The 23,122-nt window shown below is 42.0% G+C and overlaps 1 protein-coding gene across 1 annotated transcript in view; it reads left to right on the plus strand.

The window, feature by feature from the left end:
• LOC126415550 (tyrosine kinase receptor Cad96Ca) overlaps window positions 1–23,122 on the plus strand; it is a 512,455-nt gene that overhangs the window by 430,928 nt on the left and 58,405 nt on the right. Inside the window, exon 7 of the mRNA XM_050083437.1 lies at window positions 9,789–9,941. Coding sequence (XP_049939394.1) covers window positions 9,789–9,941 — 153 coding nt within the window. The remainder of the gene's footprint in view (window positions 1–9,788; window positions 9,942–23,122) is intronic.

Raw genomic sequence — 23,122 nt, forward strand, 5'->3', positions numbered from 1 at the left:
CTTTGCAAGTTGGTATCCCGGTTGCTACGGGTTTATTAGTCGATTGTCATTTTTTATTTATAGTCCACTGTCGCTATTTGAGTTTACATATCGTCATTTTGTCATCTGGAGATAGTTAGTGGGTATGTGGACGTTAAAAAATGAGGTGCCAAGTGGAGAAATCGGAACATTTTTTTTTCTTTTTCAGTTCAGTAGAAGAGTGACAGCTGCTGAAGCAGCAAGATATATTTGCGCCATGTATGGGGCAAATGCCATTGAACAGAGCACGGCAAGAAAATGTTCTTCTCGTTTTAAGGAGGATCGTTTCAACACTAGTGACTCGACAGACTCAGGAAGACGTTACGGGTTTGATGAGAATCGTTTTAAACGCATTAATACACGTTGATCCCTGTCAGTGTACTCGAGAACTGGCAAATATGAATTGTGATCGTCCCACCATCGTGATACTCCTGCATATCCACTAACTATTTCCAAATGACAAAATGATGATATGTAAACTCAAATAGCGACAGTGGACTATAAATAAAAAATGACAATCGACGAATAAACCAGTAGCAACAGGAATACCAACTTGCAAAGCAAAAACGCTACGAACTTATGCACCAACGTGATACCACCACTGTATATTACTGAAATACCAAAAGTATTATTTTACAACGGACAGACAAACTATAACTACAGCGCGGGCCTTGGTCGCCTAGCGGTTCTAGGCGCTTCAGTATGGAACCGCGCGACCGCTGCGGTCGCAGGTTCGAATCCTGCCTCGGGCATGGATGTGTGTGATGTCCTTAGGTTAGTTAGGTTTAAGTAGTTCTAAGTTCTAGGGGACTGATGACCTCAGATGTTAAGTCCCATAGTGCTCAGAGCCATTTGATCCATATAATTACAGCTGTCGATCTATTGTACAATTATCCTATTATAAAACGGCAGATATAGCCTATGAGCAAGCGAGCACATAACATGCAAGCACCAGAATTAAAATCAGAAAGCTTACTGCGTGCAGTAATGAGGAATGTAATAAATAGGAAGTGCAGGGAAGCTAAGACGAAATGGCTGCATGAAAAATGTGAATAAATCGAAAAAAAAAAATGATTGCCGGAAGGTCTGACTGACTCAGCATATAGCAAAGTCAAAACAACCTTCGGTGAAATTAAAAGCAAGAGTGGTATCATCATGAGAGCAACGGGAATTCCACTGTTAAATGCAGAGGAGAGAGAGGATAGGTGGAAAGAATACACTGAGGGTTCAAAAATCTCGTGTATGGATACGGCATACTCTGACCCAAAATCACGAAAGTCAGCTGCTGGCCATACGTGCAGCTCTACTTGCTTATCATCAATTGCCTAGTGAACAACACCGACCATTCCTATCCTGTACCGTTTCTGATGATAAGAAATTCTCTCTCTGTGCTAACGCAAGGAAAATAATGGAATGCTGAGCAGAAACAAAGCGGCAACTGCCCGTGCAAAGACTTGCGCGCATCCACAAACAAAATGTTAGGCATTTGGTGGAACAAAGACCGTATGCTGTACTACGAATTGCTTCCCCGATTTGTAATCATCACTGCTGACATTTATTGTGAACAACTGAGACGTACCGCAGACGCAATCGAAGAGCAACAACCAGGAAGAGATGATACTCCACGATAACGTTCGCCTGTATTCTGTTAGACTGCCGACAAACACTATACGCGATTTGGCTTGGGAAGTCATTCCGCACCCACGTTATTCACCCGATCTTGCAGCCTAAGGTTTTCACCTTTTCCGCTCCCTACTGAACAACCTACAAGGAACGTCCTTTCCGGATGAAAATGCGCTCCGAACATTGGTCGACGAGATGGTTGCCTCAGAACCACGTGATCTACACAGTCGCAGAATCGAAAAGTTAAGTCAGAGTTTTCAGACTGTTGTAAGTAGGGAAGGGGAATATATCATTGAAGACTAATGCTTGTGTTATGTGTATCTGTTGTGATGGAAAAACGTTACGAATTTAGGTACTAACCAAATATCTCCGTTCAATTTGTTTGTAGACTACGTTTGAAAATGACCTCTAAAGCAGAAATTGGCCAATGGCTCAAGAGGTATTTTTTATTTTATTTTACACGTCTAGTTCCGTAGGACCAAACTGAGTAACAAATCTCCAAGGTCATAGAACTTGACAGCACATGAAATTACAACTAAACTTAATAACAGGTAAACTAAAATGTTCATGAATCCAAAAAAAGACATGCCATAAGTTTATGTAAACGCAATCAACAATATAACACAGGAACAAGCTTAGTTTTTCAAGGAACTCCTCAACAGAATAGGAATGACCGATGAGGAAACTCTTCAGTTTCGATTTGAAAGCGCTTGAATCACTGCTTTGATCTTCGCTTCCTGAAAACGGATGCAGCAGTATACGGCACACCTTTCTGCGCAAGACTCAGGAAGTGCGGTCCAAATGCAGATTCGATTTCTGCCTAGCATTAACTGAGTGAAAGCTGCTAATTCTTTGGGATTAGCTAATAATTTTAACAAGATACGACAGTAAAGAATACATATATTAAGAGATCAATGTCAGAATATCCAGACCAATGAACAGAAGTCGACAAGAAATTCGCGAACTTACTTATTGCCCGAACCGCCAGTTTCTGAGCCAAAAATATCCTTTGAAAATGGGAAGAGTTACCCCAAAATATAATACCATACGTCATAAGCGAATGAAGATAAGCAAAGTAGATTACTGTTGAGCTTCACTAATCATAAGCCCTTTCTGTGTAATTAAAACGTCGGGTTTTGTTGAATTGTGAATTAGAAACAGCAAAAAGTGAGTCTTAATGTGATTCAGCGTTAGCTGATTTCTTACAAGCCATGAAGTTATGTCATTAACTGCACTATTTGAGACAGTGCCAACTGTATGCTTGTCAAGAACAGTCGAATTGGGAAACGTTCAAGATTTATTTCACGAATATTCAGCTATTTTCTCCCATACGAAGAAAATGATGGACAGTTTCGTCAGTCCCAGATTTTGTGTACTCTTTCTCGTGCAGACTGTTAAAACGGACACGAAAAGATCGTCTATATTGTTTCCGCGTGCATCATATTGTCCGCCGCAGGTCGTTCTGCACTGGAGAATCTGAAATTTCGCGACCCGCTGACTCTATTGCCGTAGCAGCGTGGATGGCTGATTTATTGACTGTTTCGCTATAGGAAAGTTACTTTGCATATGAAGTATGCTTTGATGACGGAACAGACCACTCAGCAATTTTGTGCTCCATTTCTTCAGCCAATTACTAGTGCCCTGACCCGACAAAGCTGTTAAATTGTCCGTACGGAGACGGGCGTCTTTCTGGACTCTATCCAGCCTTTGACAAGCCTGGTGAAGTATGTTGTTATTTTCCGCAGATTAGAACCGTTACTGTAATTGGAGTGAAAAGCTGTCATTCATTCTACGTACAGTAATATTTTTTGCTCAATTATCTGCCACAGAATTACACGGCTTTTCTGAAAGATATTTCGCACACTCTTAACGAAACACCTCTGTGATCCCCAAAAACCTGTTTCAGGTATCCTTCATTGTGCTTTATTAAGACGTGATCATGTTGTATTAATGGTTTTAAGATTACCACAAATCTCTAGTTCCCTGCTTGGACTGATACTCTTTAAAATTTGTTACACGTTCGATTTTGAGTACGCAATTTCACACATTGTTTCGCAAAACTATTTCTTTTTCGTTTATTGATGTACATGTAGTCATAGAAGGGTCGACGGTGTTTTTCAGAACGAAGAAACTTGTGAATGAAGTTTTCCTCTTCGTAATACAAGTTTGAATCAATAACTCTTCTCTGTAGATTTGCTGCATTAAATAGAATTTTTTTCTGATATAACTGAGTCAAGAATATGGGATTGTGGGTCCACCTTGACGCAAAACACTTTCGTTATTTATTTATTTAGTCCAAGAGTAGTTTCAGTGACAAATATCACCGTCGTCAGTGGGTTCTTTGATTCTAGAACATGCAGAAATAACATACTTAAAAACATTGTAAACATAATTATATGTGTACTATTTGATTCAGTATATTGTTTTCCGTGAACGATTTCGTAATACCTTATTTAATGTACGCCACAGAATGGTTTTACCATTTTTTTACATTTTCTATGTTTTTTGTGGCCGTTTTTTCTCAGCATGCATCTGTTAGTGTTAATAAACAAATACAAGAATGTGAATGTGAATTTATGAATGCCAGCGTTATACAATCGGGATTACGGTAGTGTTGTGGATACAGTTTCGATGTGTAGTAGGTTGTTACGTAGTTTGTCATGTACTCACATTCGTTAGACGGCTTGCAGATACTTTAAGACACACAAAATCATAACTTTCGCACCTTGTTCGTAACCCAAAACATAACGCCATCTTGCTGTTCGCGCGTGTCGCGATAAATGTGTCGCATATTGCGAGAAGGGTTTGAAAATTGTAGCGGGAGTTTGACGACTTTTGTTCCTTATTTATGTCTGTGCGTGTTGCAACAACGCACTCTTTACCGCTGTAAAAGAACTAACACTCTCTTATCACACAAAGTGACATAAATAAGGAACAGAAGTCGTCAGAAAAGCCGCTACAAGTTTCATAACCTCGCAATATGTGATACATTTATCGCGATACATGTGAGCAGCGAGACGGCTTAATGTTCTGGATATCGAACAAGGTACGAAAGTTATTTTTTATGTGTTTAAAAGTAGCTGCAAGCTGTCCAACGAACTTGAGTACATAACAAACTACGTAACCACCTCGTACACATCAAAACTGTATCCACAACACTACCCCAGTCCCAACTGTATAACGCTGACATACGTAAGTTCACGTTCTTGTATTTGTTTCTTAACAGCCACTCAAACAATTACAGATGATATAATGTATGCCGGGACCAAAAAATAAAAAAAAAATATATAAAAAAATGTGACGTATAGTAAAAAAGGTATTATGAAATTGTTCACAGAAAACCATATTTGGAACCAACGATACACATGTAATAATGTTTTATAGGTATGTTATTTCTGCATGTTTTAGAACCAAAGAACCCACTTATGATAGTGATACCCGTCGCTGAAAATATTTTGGAAATAAATAAATAAATAAGCAAATTACAGAAGTGTTTTGCTTCAAAGCGGACCGACACTTCGATATTGTTGCTTTTGTATGCAAACACGGGTCAGTGGAAGAGTTTCAAGATAAAATTATTACTATAAAATTGAGTCATTTACGCGCGAAACTAAATCCTAAATGGATGGCAAAATGTTCTGAATTGTTCGCGTCATATTCCTCAAACTTCTCCAATCCTTGATGTTTCAACTCATCTGCAGGGATCTTTCCTAGGAGTCTTCTAATGTCTATCAAGTTCTTATATCCCACACTTAACTTTGCTTGAGAATGTAGTGATTACGCAGTAAATCTTCTAAACTTTGCATCATGTTTACAATCGAAAAATTGGGGAAAATTAAATTCCAGTATCCTGCGCTTATCATCCATAGATAAGTGTCAGTACGCGACTAGAGCCGACAAAGTAAGAGTTGTGTTATTGTGGTCGAAATATCGCCAACGCCGCTGTAGGTAAGCTGTTTCACATGTAGAGTGACCAAAGAGAATATTCAGCTTTGGATACGTTTTTGTCTCGACTTGGTGAGCATACTGTTCTCCCTGTGCGAGAGCTTGACAGAAACAAGTGATCGCCGGCAAGCAGATGTCGATAGAATCGTTATTTTCAGGTAAGAGACTGTATAATAAAGCGAGCAAAAGAAAGAAATTACTAGGAACTATATATCAAGTCGTGTTGGTGCCCACTTTTTTTTCAGTCTTGAGCTTTGTCCTTGCACTGTGAGAGGTTATATGAAAAACTATCACTCTTTATCAGACGAGCAGTTTACTACAGAGAAGTTCTTGCGCTATGCTGGGAAACGTCGCGTGTGTGTTGAGGCACAAGAAAAGAGGCTTATACTGAATACTTCCCATATAATCAAAATAACTCAAGAATCACACTTCCCATATACATTCAGCCACTTCTGGTTGTTGCCTCCAATTTCAAGTTCATATGCTAATCCATTCGCTTCTTGCACTTGAAGCAAGCATATTGCCGCGCATTGTCCGGTGAGATACCTGGGCCCTGTGGGGGAAACAACGTCTGTGAAACGGGCGTTCGCTGTTGGGTCACCTGCTTTGTGATGGCATGGTCTGCATCGAAAAACTGGGGGTAGCGAACATTGTCGCCATGTTTGTTTGTTTCTTTTTTCGTTTCTCATTTTTTTTTTTTTAATTAGGGTTTTTAAGAATCTGATACTCTCAGTCCGAACAAAACGGAACTATCCACATGAAAGTTAAAATAATCTGTAAATGTTCTAGTTATCAAGAGATAGAAAGAGTAAGCTTCTTCATTTATCTTTCTTCTTATAAAGGTCACTGATTCTGTTACTCGTAATTTGTTGTACCAATTTTGCTTTAGTAGACGGAACCTTGTTGCACTTTTTCACATTGATAAAGACCTTTACGTAATTCGGTGTCAACTGGCGTCTTTCACACTGTTTAGTGAAGTCAACAGCCATACCTGTTTTCCAGATTTTAACTGAGATGTCCATATATTTCGAAACAGCCTTTGAAACCTGGGCAGGTGCATATTTCAAAATTTTAAACATGGCTGACGCAGCAGCTGTTAAAAATCTTCACGGTAAATGATAACAGCCTAACAGTTGCAGGTTAAAGATTTATTGAAATCCTTGACCACGGTTTCGGTACATCTAAATATACCTTCATCAGAAGCAAACGTACACCTGAGCAGGAAGACACCTTCATTAAGAAAAAACTTAGCAACATAACTAAGATAGAAGAAAAAAAACAAACACTTACAGCTTTAATTAACGATGAAATTACCAGAGTGTTACCAGTAAAAAAACTTTTAGTCACTTACTAAAATCACGTCCTGCAGTGGAATGCTTTAGAAGGAAATTTTTTCAAAAATAATCCTGTGTTGGGTAATATGATTTCTTTCTATGCTCATTACGTTGATAACATAATATTTAAAGGAAGTGACCAAGACCTGCAACTAATGCTTCATGTTTTTAACAGTTTTCACGAAACAATGAATTTCTCAAAAGAGATGCAAAACGATGAGAGAGAACTCAATTTTCTTGATTTGAAGCTTAAGTTATTTGACAACACAATTAGCTTCGACATTTTTCGTGAAAATACTTTTTCTGATAATGTTTCCCAGCAGATTCTTGTCTTCCACAAACTCAGAAAATTGCCTTCTTTCACTCTGCAGTTCATCTTGCCGTGAGCACACCTTTAGAACAGGATTGTTTAGAAAAAGAAATATCTTTAGTAAAATCCATAGCTACTAACAATGGATACGACCCTATGTTTATTGACCAAATTTTTAGGAAAAAAACTGCTGTAAAATGTTCATCCTTAGGAGATAACAGGGTGATGAGGGCAATAACTTTATTTCTATTCCATTTTTGGGGAACGTATCATATAAGAAAAGGAGACTTCTTCTGAAGCAATACGGTTAATACGGTTACAGAGTTGCCTTTTCCGTAAACAATAGCTTAAAACAGAGAGTGATTCGTACTATTGGGGCACGGGAAGAGCTCGGCATTAAATCCGGAGTTTACAAAATTACTTGTAACGACTGCCCCAACTATTACGTTGGACAGACAGGTAAACCCATCAAAGTAAGATATGAAGAACACATGCTAGGTAAAAATGGGATAAACGTGTACAATTCCACGTTTGCTGAACATCTGTTGCCCCTAACAACATACGCCACGTGAACTGGATGACGTAGAGTCGTTGACCGTGCGAAAAACATGGTGTGGCCAGATGAATACCTGATACTTTTAACGTTTGTTCTTAACATTTATAGTGATCGAGAACGCCATTTTCAAAGACAACTGCAAGCGTTTGAACTGGGATAACAGGAATTCTACGTCTCAATACCGTCTCTCCTTTGGCCCTGCCGATGATGACAGTGACTCGCATAACCTGGTGCCGTCACTCTGTGATGCATAACCTAGTGCCGTCACACAATCTTAGTGCAACGAGGCAAATTGAAATGCAAAGAGAAAAAAATAAGTCAGTATTCAAGTATTACGATAATATCACAATCCAATGCACTTCCAAAACATTCTATGTACTGCGAAATATTTTCATGCGCATACGTTACGTTGTTGCAGAGCTTAGTGATGGTTTTATTCCATAGGAATGCTTCCGCTGTCCTATACTTATGTATGTACTTATTTCAAATGCCGAAACAGTTACAAACTAATCTCTACGGTAAACTTAATGCATTTATTTGCTAGTTCACGTTCGTGGATTACTTGAGTCACGTTACCCATCCCACTGGAAAAGTAGTCACGTCGATCGTTACAACGTAAAATCTTTTTTTTCCCCGGAATAAAAGGTAGCCCATCTGTTAATTCAAGGTGTAAGCTTTTCCATAGCAAGTTCATCCAAATCCGTCCATCCTTTTCAGCGTGAAGGAGTAACAGACTTACTCCACACACACTTACGCATTTATAACACGTACTGACAAGCCAAAACATTACAGCCACTTCCCACCGCTGCGTTGGATGCCACCTGCTGGCGTTGCGAGCACGGGACGCGATAACGAAAGTATGTGAACGACGGGGGATCACTCCAGCGCAGATATGGGCTGCAAACGGGAAAATCCATAGAGATAAGCGACCTCGACGAAGGCAGATTATTATTACTCAGAACCTGGAAACGAGTATCTCGAAAACGGCGAAGTTGGTCGAATGTGCTTCTGTAGTGACACCTACGGAAGGAAGTAGAAAGACAGTGAAACTATCACTAGGCACTAAATGGTTGGAAGTCCACGACTCTTCACAGATCGTGGGGTTCCGAGGCTCCTCTCCTGTGTAAAGAAGGATAGATAGTAATCTGTGGCATTTCTGCCGAAAGAGCACAAAGCTGGTTCACGCACAAGTGTTTCAGAACACACCGTAGGTCGTACATTGTTGAACATGGAGCTCCATAACAGACCGCCCCACGTGTTCACATGTTGACCTAATAATATCGTCAGTTACGATTACAGTGGGTGGAGGACCATGGGCATTCGACCATCGATCTATGGAAATGTGTCGGATCTTCGGGTGGGAGAAGTATTATGCTATGGGAGACATTCTCCTGTGCTTACATGGTAGTAATCGAAGACACGCTGACAGATGCGAATTACCTGCAATCCCTTCATGCGATGTCGCTTCCAGCAGTGTAATTGTCCGTGTCTCGGAGCCAGAAACGTGGTACAGTGGTTTGAGGAGGGTCATGTCTCGAAAACCAAATTCGCCTGATCTAGATCCTATGGAACCCATCTGGGTCACTACCTGGAGCCATCACTGCGTAAACAAATCAGCGGCTGATTATTTTTGGCACATTACATGATATGTGCGTAGACATCTAATGCCACATACCTTCACATCCTACCAACAAACCGTCGGATCCCTGACAAGCAGAATCAGTGATGCATTTCGTTCTAAAGACGGGCAAACAGGCTGTTAAGCAGGTGGTCATTATGTTTCGGCTCGCAAGTGCATCTGGGAATTCTATTAAGCTGCTGTGTGTCATACACTTTGGTTACCCTAAATCGTGTATGTCCAACGCCAGAATGTCCCTCTGGAGAAAGAAAAAACGAATTATCATCCCCATCCGCTCGCAATCTTGTTTTGTGCTCAATCTTTAATAACGTCGTCGTGGATATGATGTTAAACCCTAAACTTCTTTTTAACATTTCCTTGCAGGTCGTGAAGGCCCCACTGTGGTGGCAGTGAAGACGCTGAAGGAGAACGCGACGGAGAAGGAACGAGCGGACCTGGTCCAGGAGCTGCAGGTGATGAAGATGCTGGAGCCACACCCTAACGTCGTGCGGCTGCTCGGCTGCTGCACGGAGAAAGGTGAGCAGTGTGCTGCGTTCTACCTCACTCCTAGAGTGTGTCTTGTGTGGTTTACCGCACAGTTTGAATGCTTTCGTACTGGCGTTATTACTACATGATGTCAGCTGCTGAAGTTCGTCTATATTACATTAAAAGAACTGCACTCAGATGGACAAGGCAGATTGCGATCATTATTGGCAGGTTGGTAGATAGTACGAAATGATTTACACTTTCAGCTTTGAAGGACCAACATGTATTGCGCTACACGACCACAAAACATACGTGTAAGATGGTGTCGGGCCTCCTTGGTTGTGGATGTGATGATTCAGACCCCACGGCATGTCTCAGACGTGGTCCTGCGATACTCATCCCACGTCGCTTGCACGTCAGCTCTCAGATCCCACAGACTAGTGGGTGGAAATGAGGTCCTGATGACACATTCTCGATGGGAGAGAGACCAGGCCATGCGGCTGGCCATGGCTGCAAGGCACTCTCGGGTGGTGGTAGCAGTATGAGGACGAGTGTTGTCCAGGAATAGGGCATGGAAGTGGGCACTGGGAATGACAGAGGCATCAGTTTCAGTACCGCCTCCAAGTACAGGGCGGCCGTCACGGAGCACTACAGGATATCGCTCTCCACGCCATAACACTAGACTGGCGAAACGTCTGATGGGAAACCACAAACTATCGTTTGCGACGCTCTTCACCGCACCTCTAGACACGTGCCCAGTGATCGTTGCCTCTAAGCTAGAAGCAGGACTCGTCACTAAACATAATCCTCTGCCAGTCTGCAGGGCCCCATGTCCATCGTTGCCGACACCAGGCGATGCGGCGTCCTTCGCTTCACATAACAGCCTAGTAATGATACGATGACTTATGGGATGTTGCACAAATGGCGAGGCAGCCTACTGAGTGGTTATTAAGGTTGCCGTTGGATCTGTTTGCGTATGGCACACAATCCGTCGGTCCTTGCTCCTTGAGGTGCGCCGGCCGCTGTGACCGAACGGTTCTAGGCGCTTCAGCCCGGAACCGCGCTGCTCCTACGGTTGCAGGTTCGAATCCTGCCTCGGGCATGGATGTGTGTGATGTCCTTAGGTTAGTTCGGTTTAAGTAGCAGCTGCAAAAGACTAACGCGAATTTTTTACAGACGAATGGAAAAACTGGTAGAAGCTGACCTCGGGGAAGATCAGTTTGGATTCCGTAGAAATGTTGGAACACGTGAGGCAATACTAACCTTACGACTTATCTTAGAAGAAAGACTAAGAAAAGGCAAACCTACGTTTCTAGCATTTGTAGACTTAGAAAAAGCTTTTGACAATGTTAACTGGAATACTCTCTTTCAAATTCCGAAGGTGGCAGGGGTAAAATACAGGGAGCGAAAGGCTATTTACAATTTGTACAGAAACCAGATGGCAATTATAAGAGTCGAGGGGCATGAAAGGGAAGCAGTGGTTGGGAAAGGAGTGAGACAGGGTTGTAGCCTCTCCCCGATGTTATTCAATCTGTATATTGAGCAAGCAGTAAAGGAAACAAAAGATAAATTCGGAGTAGGTATTAAAATTCATGGAGAAGAAGTAAAAACTTTGAAGTTTGCCGATGACATTGTAATTCTGTCAGAGACAGCAAAGGACTTGGAAGAGCAGTTGAGCGGAATGGACAGTGTCTTGAAAGGAGCATATAAGATGAACATAAACAAAAGCAAAACGAGGGTTATGGAATGTAGTCAAATTAAATCGGGTGATGCTGAGGGAATTAGATTAGGAAATGAGACACTTAAAGTAGTAAAGGAGTTTTGCTATTTAGGGAGTAAAATAACTGATGATGGTCGAAGTAGAGAGGATATGAAATGTAGACTGGCAATGGCAAGGAAATCGTTTCTGAAGAAGAGAAATTTGTTAACATCGAGAATAGATTTAAGTGTCAGGAAGTCGTTTCTGAAAGTATTTGTATGGAGTGTAGCCATGTATGGAAGCGAAACATGGACGATAACTAGTTTGGACAAGAAGAGAATAGAAGCTTTCGAAATGTGGTGCTACAGAAGAATGCTGAAGATAAGGTGGGTAGATCACGTAACTAATGAGGAGGTATTGAATAGGATTGGGGAGAAGAGAAGTTTGTGGCACAACTTGACCAGAAGAAGGGATCGGTTGGTAGGACATGTTTTGAAGCATCAAGGGATCACAAATTTAGCATTGGAGGGAAGCGTGGAGAGTAAAAATCGTAGAGTGAGACCAAGAGATGAATACACTAAGCAGATTCAGAAGGATGTAGGTTGCAGTAGGTACTGGGAGATGAAGAAGCTTGAACAGGATAGAGTAGCATGGAGAGCTGCATCAAACCAGTCTCAGGACTGAAGACCACCACAACAACAAAGTCTAGGGGACCTCAGATGTTAAGTCCCATAGTGCTTAGAGCCTTGAGGTACGTGTCGGATGTCCAGACTCCAGACGTCGTGCATGCGCACCTTCCTGTATCCATAGCCGTGTAACAAAGGGCAATGCTGGTGTCTATATGACCGGTGTGGTGCACAATACGATGATGCGGTCATCCAGTCTCCTGCAGCTCCACGATGAAGCTCCTCTCGAACTCATCTAGCTGAGCATCGAACATGTCGCCTGGACATAAGTGTGCCACCCAGGTGATGCTCTAGTAACACTGTTGTATTGACTGCCACGGCCATTTGGAACCCTCTGTGATATTTTTCTGACATTGCCAGACTGGGTGCGATCTGTAGTCTACTGAACTCACTAGTAAAGTACAGGGTGATCACAAAGTCTTGCCCTGATTATAACGGTTTATTACAGAATAACTGTTTGACGTAATAATTTACATCTGATGCCGTTGCATAGGTTAGTGTTACTAGTTTTTTTTAAGACCACTTACGTTAGTAAACCTCAAAGTGTGCTCCCTTGGTACCTCGGAGAATGTCGTGACGATGTTCCAGTTCCCGCCAAGTTTTTCTTAACATGTGTTCTCTCACAGTACCCACATCAGCTTTGAAACGTCCCCTTATGACTCCATAAACTGACACACAACATTTTTAGCGCAACGCAATCTGAATTTCAGTAATCCCTACAAGAGAATGGTCCTGACTAACATTAAACTATACCTTTCACAAATCACTTACCTCACAAAAATCTTCGTTACTCGAACTACTGCAATAACGCGAGCGCCACTACTGCCAGCTAAATAAAAGATTCAAACTACTGAAGGCACTAACTACTGATAGGCATAGTTAGCAAATGAAAGATTTTGATAGAGAACAAGCAATGTATTTACCTTAATAGTGTTCAAAAGTCATAAGATATATATCAGTCCATGATATCCAATCTTACAAATTTACTGTCTGTGATGGACACACGTCCAGATTATCCGCTCTCAAAACTCCGCCATCTCTCTCCCCACATCCACCACTGCTGGCGGCTCACCTCCAACTGCGCAACGCTACGCGCTGTTCACAGCCAACTGCCCAACACTACAATAGCAAACAACAATGAAAACCAGCCACAGGCTGCACACAGCACAGTCAGTGATTTTCATATAGAGTGCTACATCGCGTTACCAACATAAAAACCTAAACAGCCTATTTACAACTTGTACCCTAGCCTTCAGTTCGTCAACATCAGCAACTGGTGTGACGAAGTCACTGTCCTTGGTATAGTCCCAGAAAAAATGGTCAAGGGGCGTAATGTCTGGAGAGGAGAGTAATGTCCGGATCGGTGGATTGGAAGGAACGGTCCAACACACTGGCCACTCCGCTCTCCGGACATTACGCTCCTTGACTTTTCTTCTGGGGCTATATCAAGGACAGAGTCTTCGTCACACCAGTTGCTGACGTCGACGAACTGAAGGCTAGGATACAAGCTGCTGTGGGTACTGTGACAGAACACATGTTAAGAAACACCTGGCGGGAACTGGAATACCGCCTCTACATTCTCCGAGCTACCAAGGGAACACAAGTTGAGGCTTAATAACGTAAGTTCTCTTGAAAAAAAAAACTGGTAACACTAACGTATGTAACGGCATCAAATGTAACTTATTATGTCAAACGGTTATTCTGTTATAAATTTATAATCTGGGCAAGACTTTTTGCTCAATGTGTATTTATTTACATGACCAATTTCGGTAAGACTATGTTACCATTCTCGGTCCTTCAACTTGTATGAATTGTTAAGTTGAAGATCCAAAGATGGTAACGTAGTTTTACCGGAGTCGGTCGTCTAAATAAATACTTTACTAGCGATCTTGGCTGTTTGGAGTTATTCCGGAGTTCGACTTCACGGCCCCACCCATGCTTCCCAAGCGAGCGGCTGACAGTGCAAGAGTAATTATCGCTATAGCTGATGCTGTACAACATATCCGCCCAGTCTGCATGGCCATGTCCTTCTGGGTGCAGCTCTTTTTACGATAATCAGTGTATATTGATCCAGAGGTTGTTAGGGTGATGATGATGATGATGATGATGATGATGATGCTTGGTTTGGGGGCCGTTCAACTGTGCGGTTATCAGTGCCCGTACAAATTCCCAACCTTTGCTCAGCCCAATTTCGCCACTTTCATGAATGAGCATGAAATGATGAGGACAACACAAACACCCAGCCATCTCGAGGCAGGTGAAAATTCCTGACCCCGCCGGGGATCGAACACGGGACCCCGTGCTCGGGAAGCGAGAACGCGACCGCGAGACCACGAGCTGCGGACAGAGAGAGATTGTTAGGGATGGAGCGTGAAAAGCAATGAACGTCGTTCACTAGCATTAGCAGCTAGCAACAATACTGTTACAATTTTACTGAAATGAAATGATCTTAATTTTGTTCATTCGAAACTGTCTTCATTAGCAACAAGACCATAGTTACTGAAGCGATTTGTAAATTTGCATTTACAGTTTCAATCGGATGTGATGACTGACCAACGGGCAGCTGCGCCGATAGGCCGATGACCACATCAACATGGTGGTGATTGCAGCCTTAGGGAACGACAAATGGATGGCTGTCAAACTGATCTAACGGGAAAAAGGGCGTTTTAACACCTTCAAACATGTTAAGAACTTGAAAGTATCACAAGAACGTTGGAAAATAGGGCTTCAAATCGGGGACGTAGATGTTACTACGCAGTGGGCAAGCCTACGAAAAAGTTTGTCAGGACGTATTCATTGGCTCTGGCTATTCAGAATCAAACTATCACAACAGAACCTCGCACCCAGGCTACACTACAGCTCTGCCCTTCAAGACAACACTTAAAAGTGCAATGGCGCCACTGTCCAAAGGTGATTGACAGTATTGTCAATACACTAGTAATAACAATCAGATTTCTGGGAAAGAATAGAGTGAAGCAAACGGCAAATGCGTGGTTCGAATCATAAACTGCGACGAGGACAGGTGGTTCAAATGGCAGAGCAATGGATAAGGAAAGCTCATATGCGAGATGAAGGTGACAGTAAACAATAATACGAACCATCGTAATTTCTATAGATCACCATCTCAGTTAACACAACACATTCAAAACTAAAAATACGATAGACATCTACAACTTAGACGTAAAGACAGAAACGTCGCAGTTATCCCCCTTAGCTCGAGTGGTTAACTAGACCCAGTAATTCACTGCGAGAAAAGTATTTTCTCTTACAACATTTCGCCCACGTGTGTAAACAGCTGAATCACGTTCGGAACAAAAACAGAATAGGCTCCTTTATAATAATTAGGAACAAATCATTTCCAAGTGCAATATGCTCGCATGTTACTGTTCGTTCGATAACCCGCGAGATCATTGTGGCAGCAGCAACCATGTTTACCTTCTGTCGTTGTCTTCTAAGAACCTTGAAAAACTCATTATAAGCAGTAACGGTAATGAAAGAAATAAACAAATTGAGTATTCTGTATAGTATTATCACAAGCACGAATACAGCTGAAAAGCGGGGCCGTTGTGTCGCCTCCGATGTTGATGAATGTGAAACGTCCCCTTAGAAAAATTATAAATGACTGCTTAAACTGACACAATATTTTTAACGCAACGCAATCTGACTTACAGTAATCTCTACAAAAGTATGGCCCTGACTAACAATAACCTATACCTTTCATGAATCACTTACCTCACAAAAATCTTCGTTACTCGTACTACTGCAATACAGCGAGCGCCACTACTGCCAGCTAAATAAAAGATTCTAACCACTGAAGGCACTAACTACTGATAGGCATAGTTAGCAAATGAAAGATTTTGATAGAGAACAAACAATGTATTTACCTTAATAGTGTTCAAAAGTCATAATATATATCAGTTCATGACATCCAGTCTTACAAATTTACCGTCTCTGATGGAAACACGTCCAGATCATCCGCTCTCAAAATTCCGCCATATCTCTCCCCACATCCACCACTGCTGGCAGCTCACGTCCAACTGCGCAACGCTGCGCGCTGTTAACAGCTAACTGCCCAACACTACAATAGCGACTATTGCAACAATGCCGACCAGCCTCAGACCGCACACAGCACAGCCAGTGATTTTCATACAGAGCACTATGTGGCATTACCAACATAAAAACCTAAACAGTCTACTTACAAATGGTCTTCCACGACAGTCACCTGAATCACGGAAAACCGAAGTCAGTTTGATCGGGAGGGAACTTTAAATATTTTCCTCCAGTATTTCACTGCAGCGTTACTTTTTCCATTGTGTGGCTCTCAATACCTTAATAGAAAACGAACGTTTTTCTTACATCGCGACCCAAAATGGAAACGTTATGTAACCTACATAAGGCTAAATAAATTTGAAGCTTTAACTTACGTAACTTTACATTCACTGCTGAAGCGTGAAAGCAAGCATTGAAAAAGCAAGCATTCTTAGCTATCTCCATAACTTAGTATATATATCGCTGTGTCACTTGTGTGACGTGCTTAAGATGTTACCTAAATCAGAGGTATATTTATTGTGCAACACATTAAAATTAGGATTGTAGTTTCTGTTGTGTTACATCCGTGGTAGCACGAAGCTCTGGAAGTATTTAATCTACCATTTTCATGTATACTGTTGATCAGCTATTTCCTTTCTTAGAGGTATACACTGTTTGGCTAGATCAATCATTAGAAGAATTTAATAATAACTTAGTTCTATGTTTACAATTCGGACAAGAATGAGAAAGTCGAAGTTTCTACGTACTGGGAAGTGCGCGTTAAGTTTCGGTTTAGTTAACTCTCTTCAGTAAAGACTACGGAACTTGATTTATACCTATTTCGATATAATCAACCAGTAAACTGCATCAAATGTATTCTGGTTGGTCTAATTTTCACTTTTTTTCAGGTTCATTGCCCAGTTCTCATTACTACTTTATTTCAAGTTACAGAGTACCGTGTCTATTGATTACGTAGACAAAAGTATAGAAACGAACCAAAAGAAGACAGACTGCACTATTTTCGGCTCGGATGCGGAAACCCTGAAGTTTCTAGATATTTCAAAATTAGCAAGGCGACAACACATTCAAAAGTACCAGGAAGCATTTAACGGCAATGGCAGTAATTTGACAAAGTTAAGAAAGATAATTAGAATCTGTAGTAGAACGGGTTAGAAATAGAGAGGCAGAGGAACTGTTAACAACGTGCAAAAAACTGACTGATAAGGTGAATGTACACTCCAGTGAGTCGATCAGCAGTTAGAAAATGTGTAAATTGTGTGAGCTACTTGTCTGACGGACGAGGACAGTTATCACCATCCATGCAGTTTTGGGAATGCAGCCGCAACCAGCTACTCTCCTCTACTGGAGGAGCAGAGGAGTTGGATACAGCAGCATTTGCATTTTAATCGATCAAGAAATACGGCATGAAAAATGTGAATAATACAAAGGTATGTTTTCCACGATTCCAGACTGTTTGCCTGTTTCTATCATTTTGTGGACACTAGTAGCACTCAACCATGTACATTATATTGCAGATAGTCACAGTATATTCTCTGAGGCTTCCAGTTTTTATGTGAGAGTTATTCGCGTTGAAGGGCCTTGTGCAAGGGGCTAGAGATTCGCCCTTTCAATCCAGTCGGAGCGCACGGTCCCGAAGCGTCACGTGGCTTTCACCGTTTCATATTCGGGCGCAGACTGAGCGGGATTTGCTGGCAAAGCTGCAAAGAGAGAGAAATCGCAGTGAGACTACTCGGAGGTTTCTCATCTTAGAGGGCTTTGCGGTGAGACTAAGCCCTTCTGACGCCGCTCCGGGACCTAGCTAGCTGGTTACAACTAGCGATATCAATAAAAGTGATAAAGGCAGAAGCGGAATAACGGTTACCAATGCGTGTTATATTTTATCATTCGCTTTTCAGGGCCTATGCTTTTTATTAAGATAAAGTATAACTACATTAGGCTGTCAGCGTACAACACTGTATGAAATTTTGTAAGCTTTTCGGTACTTTTGGACATTCACAGAAGATAGTGTTTACTAGTGAGGTAAATGGAAATGAGCGTTCAGCGTCATTGGCCGGGAAAATCAAGGCTTGACGTTACCCGCAATCTAACCAAGTGGAACCATTTATAATTCAGTTTTGACATTTAAATTAAATATCAGAAATAAAAAACTACTTATGCAGCTCCCACAAGGGTTTTTCGATCGTTTCTACAAAATGGAATTTAGGCGTAAGGTTTTCACTACTAGTTTTGCTCACTTCTTTTGTTTCTGCACTGATTAACACATCAGGAAAAGGAACTTCACGAGACAACGAATAGAACATCAGCTTGTGCAAAAGGAAAACAACGTGCGAAAACAGTCGCCAGAACCACTTACCCATCTCCAAGCACCTGGGTCATAAATGAAACTTTGTGATTTATTATGGAATTATCCTGAGAAGCTAATTAATTAATAAATAGGACGCACTATTTCGTGACGTCGATACCTCTGTACCTTTCTCTGAAGAACTCCAGCCTCTCTACGGCTGTGCCGTTCCCTTCATTTTGCCGAAGGTCTGTGCGCCCCACGAACCGTACAGAGAGTCTGCAGCTCGTGGTCTAGTGTCTAGTGCTGCTGCCTCGATCACGGGTTCCCGGGTTCGATTCCCGGTCGGGTTGGGGATTTTCACTGCCTGTGGACTGGGTGTTTGTGTTGTCTAATCATCATTATTCGTGACAGTGGCTAGACCGGATGGTGTAAAAATTGATTTGTTTAAAAATTGGGACTTTGTACGGGCGCTGATATCCGCGCCGTTGAGCGCCCCACAAACCAAACATCATCATCTCCAAACCTTACAGAGCAGTGGCAATGAACATTTTTTTACCTACTCCCATTTTTGTATCCCTGTTAATAATAAAGTATTGTATCCGCCCACCGGCTCTACAGTAATGGTGATTTATAAACTAAGCAAGTAGCGTTATAAAAATTATAAATCAGTTACAGCAAGTAAAGTTGTATAATAATAGTTGCTTACCGAATTATTTATGTGAAATTTTAATGAAAATGTGTTTATAAACCCTACCGTCCACCATGAAACCTTCAACGCTCACTAGTGGGCAGTAGGGACCAAGTTGACAACTGTTCTATAGCATCCGAGAAAGATACGATATTCCTACGTACCGTACATTTAAACCCCTTCTGGCCACGTGGTTTTTCGAATGCTTTGCCTTCCCCGTAGAGACTAGCCGCCTTCTCTATGCAATAAAGTTGCTGCCTCTGGAACACAGGGTCCCGGGTTCGATTTGCGGCCGGGTCGCGGATTTTCTCCGCCCGGGGACTGGGTGTTTGTGTTGACCATCTCATTATCATTCAAGACGTGACGAGACTGCAAATGGAAAGATTGGGAACTTTCACGGGCGCTGATGACCACGATGTTGAGCATCCCACAAAAAATCATCATCATCTACGTACCGAGCGAGGTGGCGCAGTGGTTAGACACTGGACTCGCGTTCGGGAGGACGACGGTTCAATCCCGCGTCCAGCCATCCTGATTTAGGTTTTTCGTGATTTCCCTAAATCGCTTCGGGCAAATGCCGGAATGGTTCCTCTGAAAAGGCACGGCCGACTTCCTTCCCCATCCTTCCCTAATCCGATGACCACGCTGTCTGGTTTCCTTCCCCAAACCAACCAACCAACCAACCAACCATCATCTACGTAATAAGATATTACAATGGCTGTGTTATTTCGAATTACGATGCAATGGTCCTTCGGACAGGCATGGATGCATGAATGCATACATGGTAGAACGAACATTGCACCGCAGTTCTGGAAAATGCAGACACTGCAATATCGTATTTATCCGCCGACACCGAGCTAGCGACTTTCAAGTAAAATGTCTCCGCTGTACGGGGATATAAATAATGGATGTACGAGTACAGGTTGTTGACACATGGTTGACGACATATGGGAATTTGGATCTGGCCGTGAGTCGTATTCGGGTAGCCAAATAGTATGGCGACGCTCACTATAAGCGGGAAATCCGGGATTGAGTCCCGGTCTGCTATAAATTTTCATTGTCATTCCATTACACAGGTGTTGGTTATCCATCTTCGCAACTGCGAATACATTTATCGTATTCTCTACGTAAAATTCTGAGCATGCCTGCATCACGCGACATCCTGTGTCCTATGCAGTACGATTAGTGGAAATTTAAGAAAGGTATTAAACTGAACATCAAAATTGGGGACCATGAAGTAGGCGATGTGAAGGAATTCTGCAACCTTGAAAGCAGAGTAACATTTGACGGGTGTAGTGAAGATTACCAAAAGACTAGCACAAGGGGAAAGGCATGCCTTGCTGAAAGAGTTTTCTAGTTTCAAACAGTGGCCGTAATTTGAGGAAAAATTTCTGAGAATATACGCTTCGGGCACAGCATTGAATCGAAGCGAATAGTGGACTGTGGGAACAACAACAGAAAAGAATAGAAGCATCTTACTTACTTGCATGTCTGAAAGAACAGACACTGCTCACGATCCACAGCTGTACGAAATAATTCGAAATTAATTCGCTGATGCGAATTGCTTGATATCAGTTGCGTTAGGCTTATCGAACCCCTTATGGCAAGTGAAAGTGACAGATTAATAGATAACGAAAGAGATTTATGCGTGTAAGGTAAAAGAGTCCTTCTCTCGAAATTTTCTTCCTTCATAACCCCTCTTTGTTACCACAGACGACGTACGGTTCAAATGTCTCTGAGCACTATGGGACTTAACATCTGAGGTCATCAGTCCCCTAGAACTTAGAACTACTTAAACCTAACTAACCTAAGGACATCACACACATCCATGCCCGAGGCAGGATTCGAACCTGCGACCGTAGCGGTCGCGCTGTTCCAGACTGTAGCGCCTAAAACCGCTCGACCACTCCGGCCGGCCGTGTTCTGCCGTCGGCAGTTGTAAAATGAAAAAGTTACCGTTTACTTGAAAACTAACAAATCTAGATGCCTATAACAGTTTCCACAACGAAAGGTTGTCTAGAAATCTCGCAGAAAATCCAAAGAGATTCTGGTCGTATGTGAAACATGTTAGCGGCAAGAAACAATCAAAGCCTTCTCTGCGCGATAGCAGTGGAGATACTATAGAAGACAGTGCGCCAAAGCAGAGTTACTAAACAGAGTCTTCCGAAATGCCTTCACAAAAGAAGACGAAGTAAAAATTCCGGAATTCGAATCAAGAACAGCTAGGAGTAGTGAAGTAACTTAAATGATTTAATAAAAGCAAGTCTTCTGGTCCAGACTGTATACCAATTAGGTTCCTTTCGGAGAATGCTGATGCATTAGCTCCATACTTAACAATCATATACAACCGTTCGCTCGACGAAGCATCCGTACCCAGAGACTGGAAAGTTGCACAGTTCACACCAATATTCAGAAAGGTAGTGTGAGTAATCCACTAAATTACAGGCCCATATCGTTAACGTCGATATGCAGCAGGAGTTTAGAATATATATTGTGTTCTAACGTTATGAATTATCTCGAAAGAAACTGTCTTTTGACACACAGTAAACATGGGTTTAGAAAACATCGTTCCTGTGAAACACAACTAGCTCTTTATTCACATGAAGTGCTACTGACGAGGGATTTCAGATCGATTCCATATTTCTGGGTTTCCGGAAGGCTTTTGACACTGTACCACACAAGCGGCTAGTATTGAAATTGAGTGCATATGGAATATCGTCTCAGTTATATGACTGGATTTGTGATCTCCTGTCGGAGAAGTCACAGTTCGTAGTAATTGACGGAAACTCATCGAGTAAAACAAAAATGATTTCCGGCGTTCCCCAAGGTAGTGTTATAGGCCCTTTGCTGTTCCGTATCTATATAAACGATTTGGGAGACAATTTGAACAGCCGTCTTCTGTTGTTTGCAGATGACGCTGTCGTTTGTCGACTAATCAGAAGATCAAAACGAACTGCAAAACTATTTAGAAAAGATATCTGAATGGTGCGAAAAGTGGCAGTTGACCCTGAATAAAGAAAAGTGTGAGGTCATGCACACGAGTGCTAAAAGGAACTCGTTAAACTTCGGTTACACGATAAATCAGTCTAATCTAAAAGCCGTAAATTCAACTAAATACCTAGGTATTACAATTACGAACAACTTAAATTGGAAGGAACACATAGAAAATGTTGTGGGGAAGGCTAACCAAAGACAGCGTTTTATTGGCAGGATACTTAGAAAATGTAACAGACCTACTAAGGAGACTGCCTACACTGCGCTTGTCCGTCCTCTTTTAGAATACTGCTGCGCGGTGTGGGATCCTAACCAGATAGGACTGACAGAGATATCGAAAAAGTTCAAAGAAAGGCAGCACGTTTTGTATTATCGCGAAATATGGGAGAGAGAGTCACAGAAATGATACAGGATTTGGGCTGGAAGTCGTTAAAAGAAAGGCGTTTTTCGTTGCGACGGAATCTTCTCACGAAATTCGAATCGCCGACTTTCTCCTCCGAATGCGAAAATATTTTGTTGACACCGACCTACATAGGGAGGAACGATCACCACGATAAAATAGGGGAAATCAGAGCTCGTACGGAAGGATAGAGGTGTTCATTCTTTCCGCGCGCTGTAAGAGATTGGAATAATAGAGAATTGTGAAGGTGGTTCGATGAACCCTCTGCCAGACACTCAGATGTGATTTGCCGAGTATCCATGTAGATGTAGAAAGCAAACCCAATAGAAAGCCGAGTAAGCAAGTAAACACACAGGAAACAGCAGCACGACTGGTGATGTACAAGGCGCTGTAGGGGTGGGGGCCCCGGACACACACTCTCCGGTCCTTCG

This window comes from Schistocerca serialis, chromosome 1, assembly GCF_023864345.2.
Source record: "Schistocerca serialis cubense isolate TAMUIC-IGC-003099 chromosome 1, iqSchSeri2.2, whole genome shotgun sequence".
NCBI classification, from domain to species: Eukaryota; Metazoa; Arthropoda; class Insecta; order Orthoptera; family Acrididae; genus Schistocerca; species Schistocerca serialis.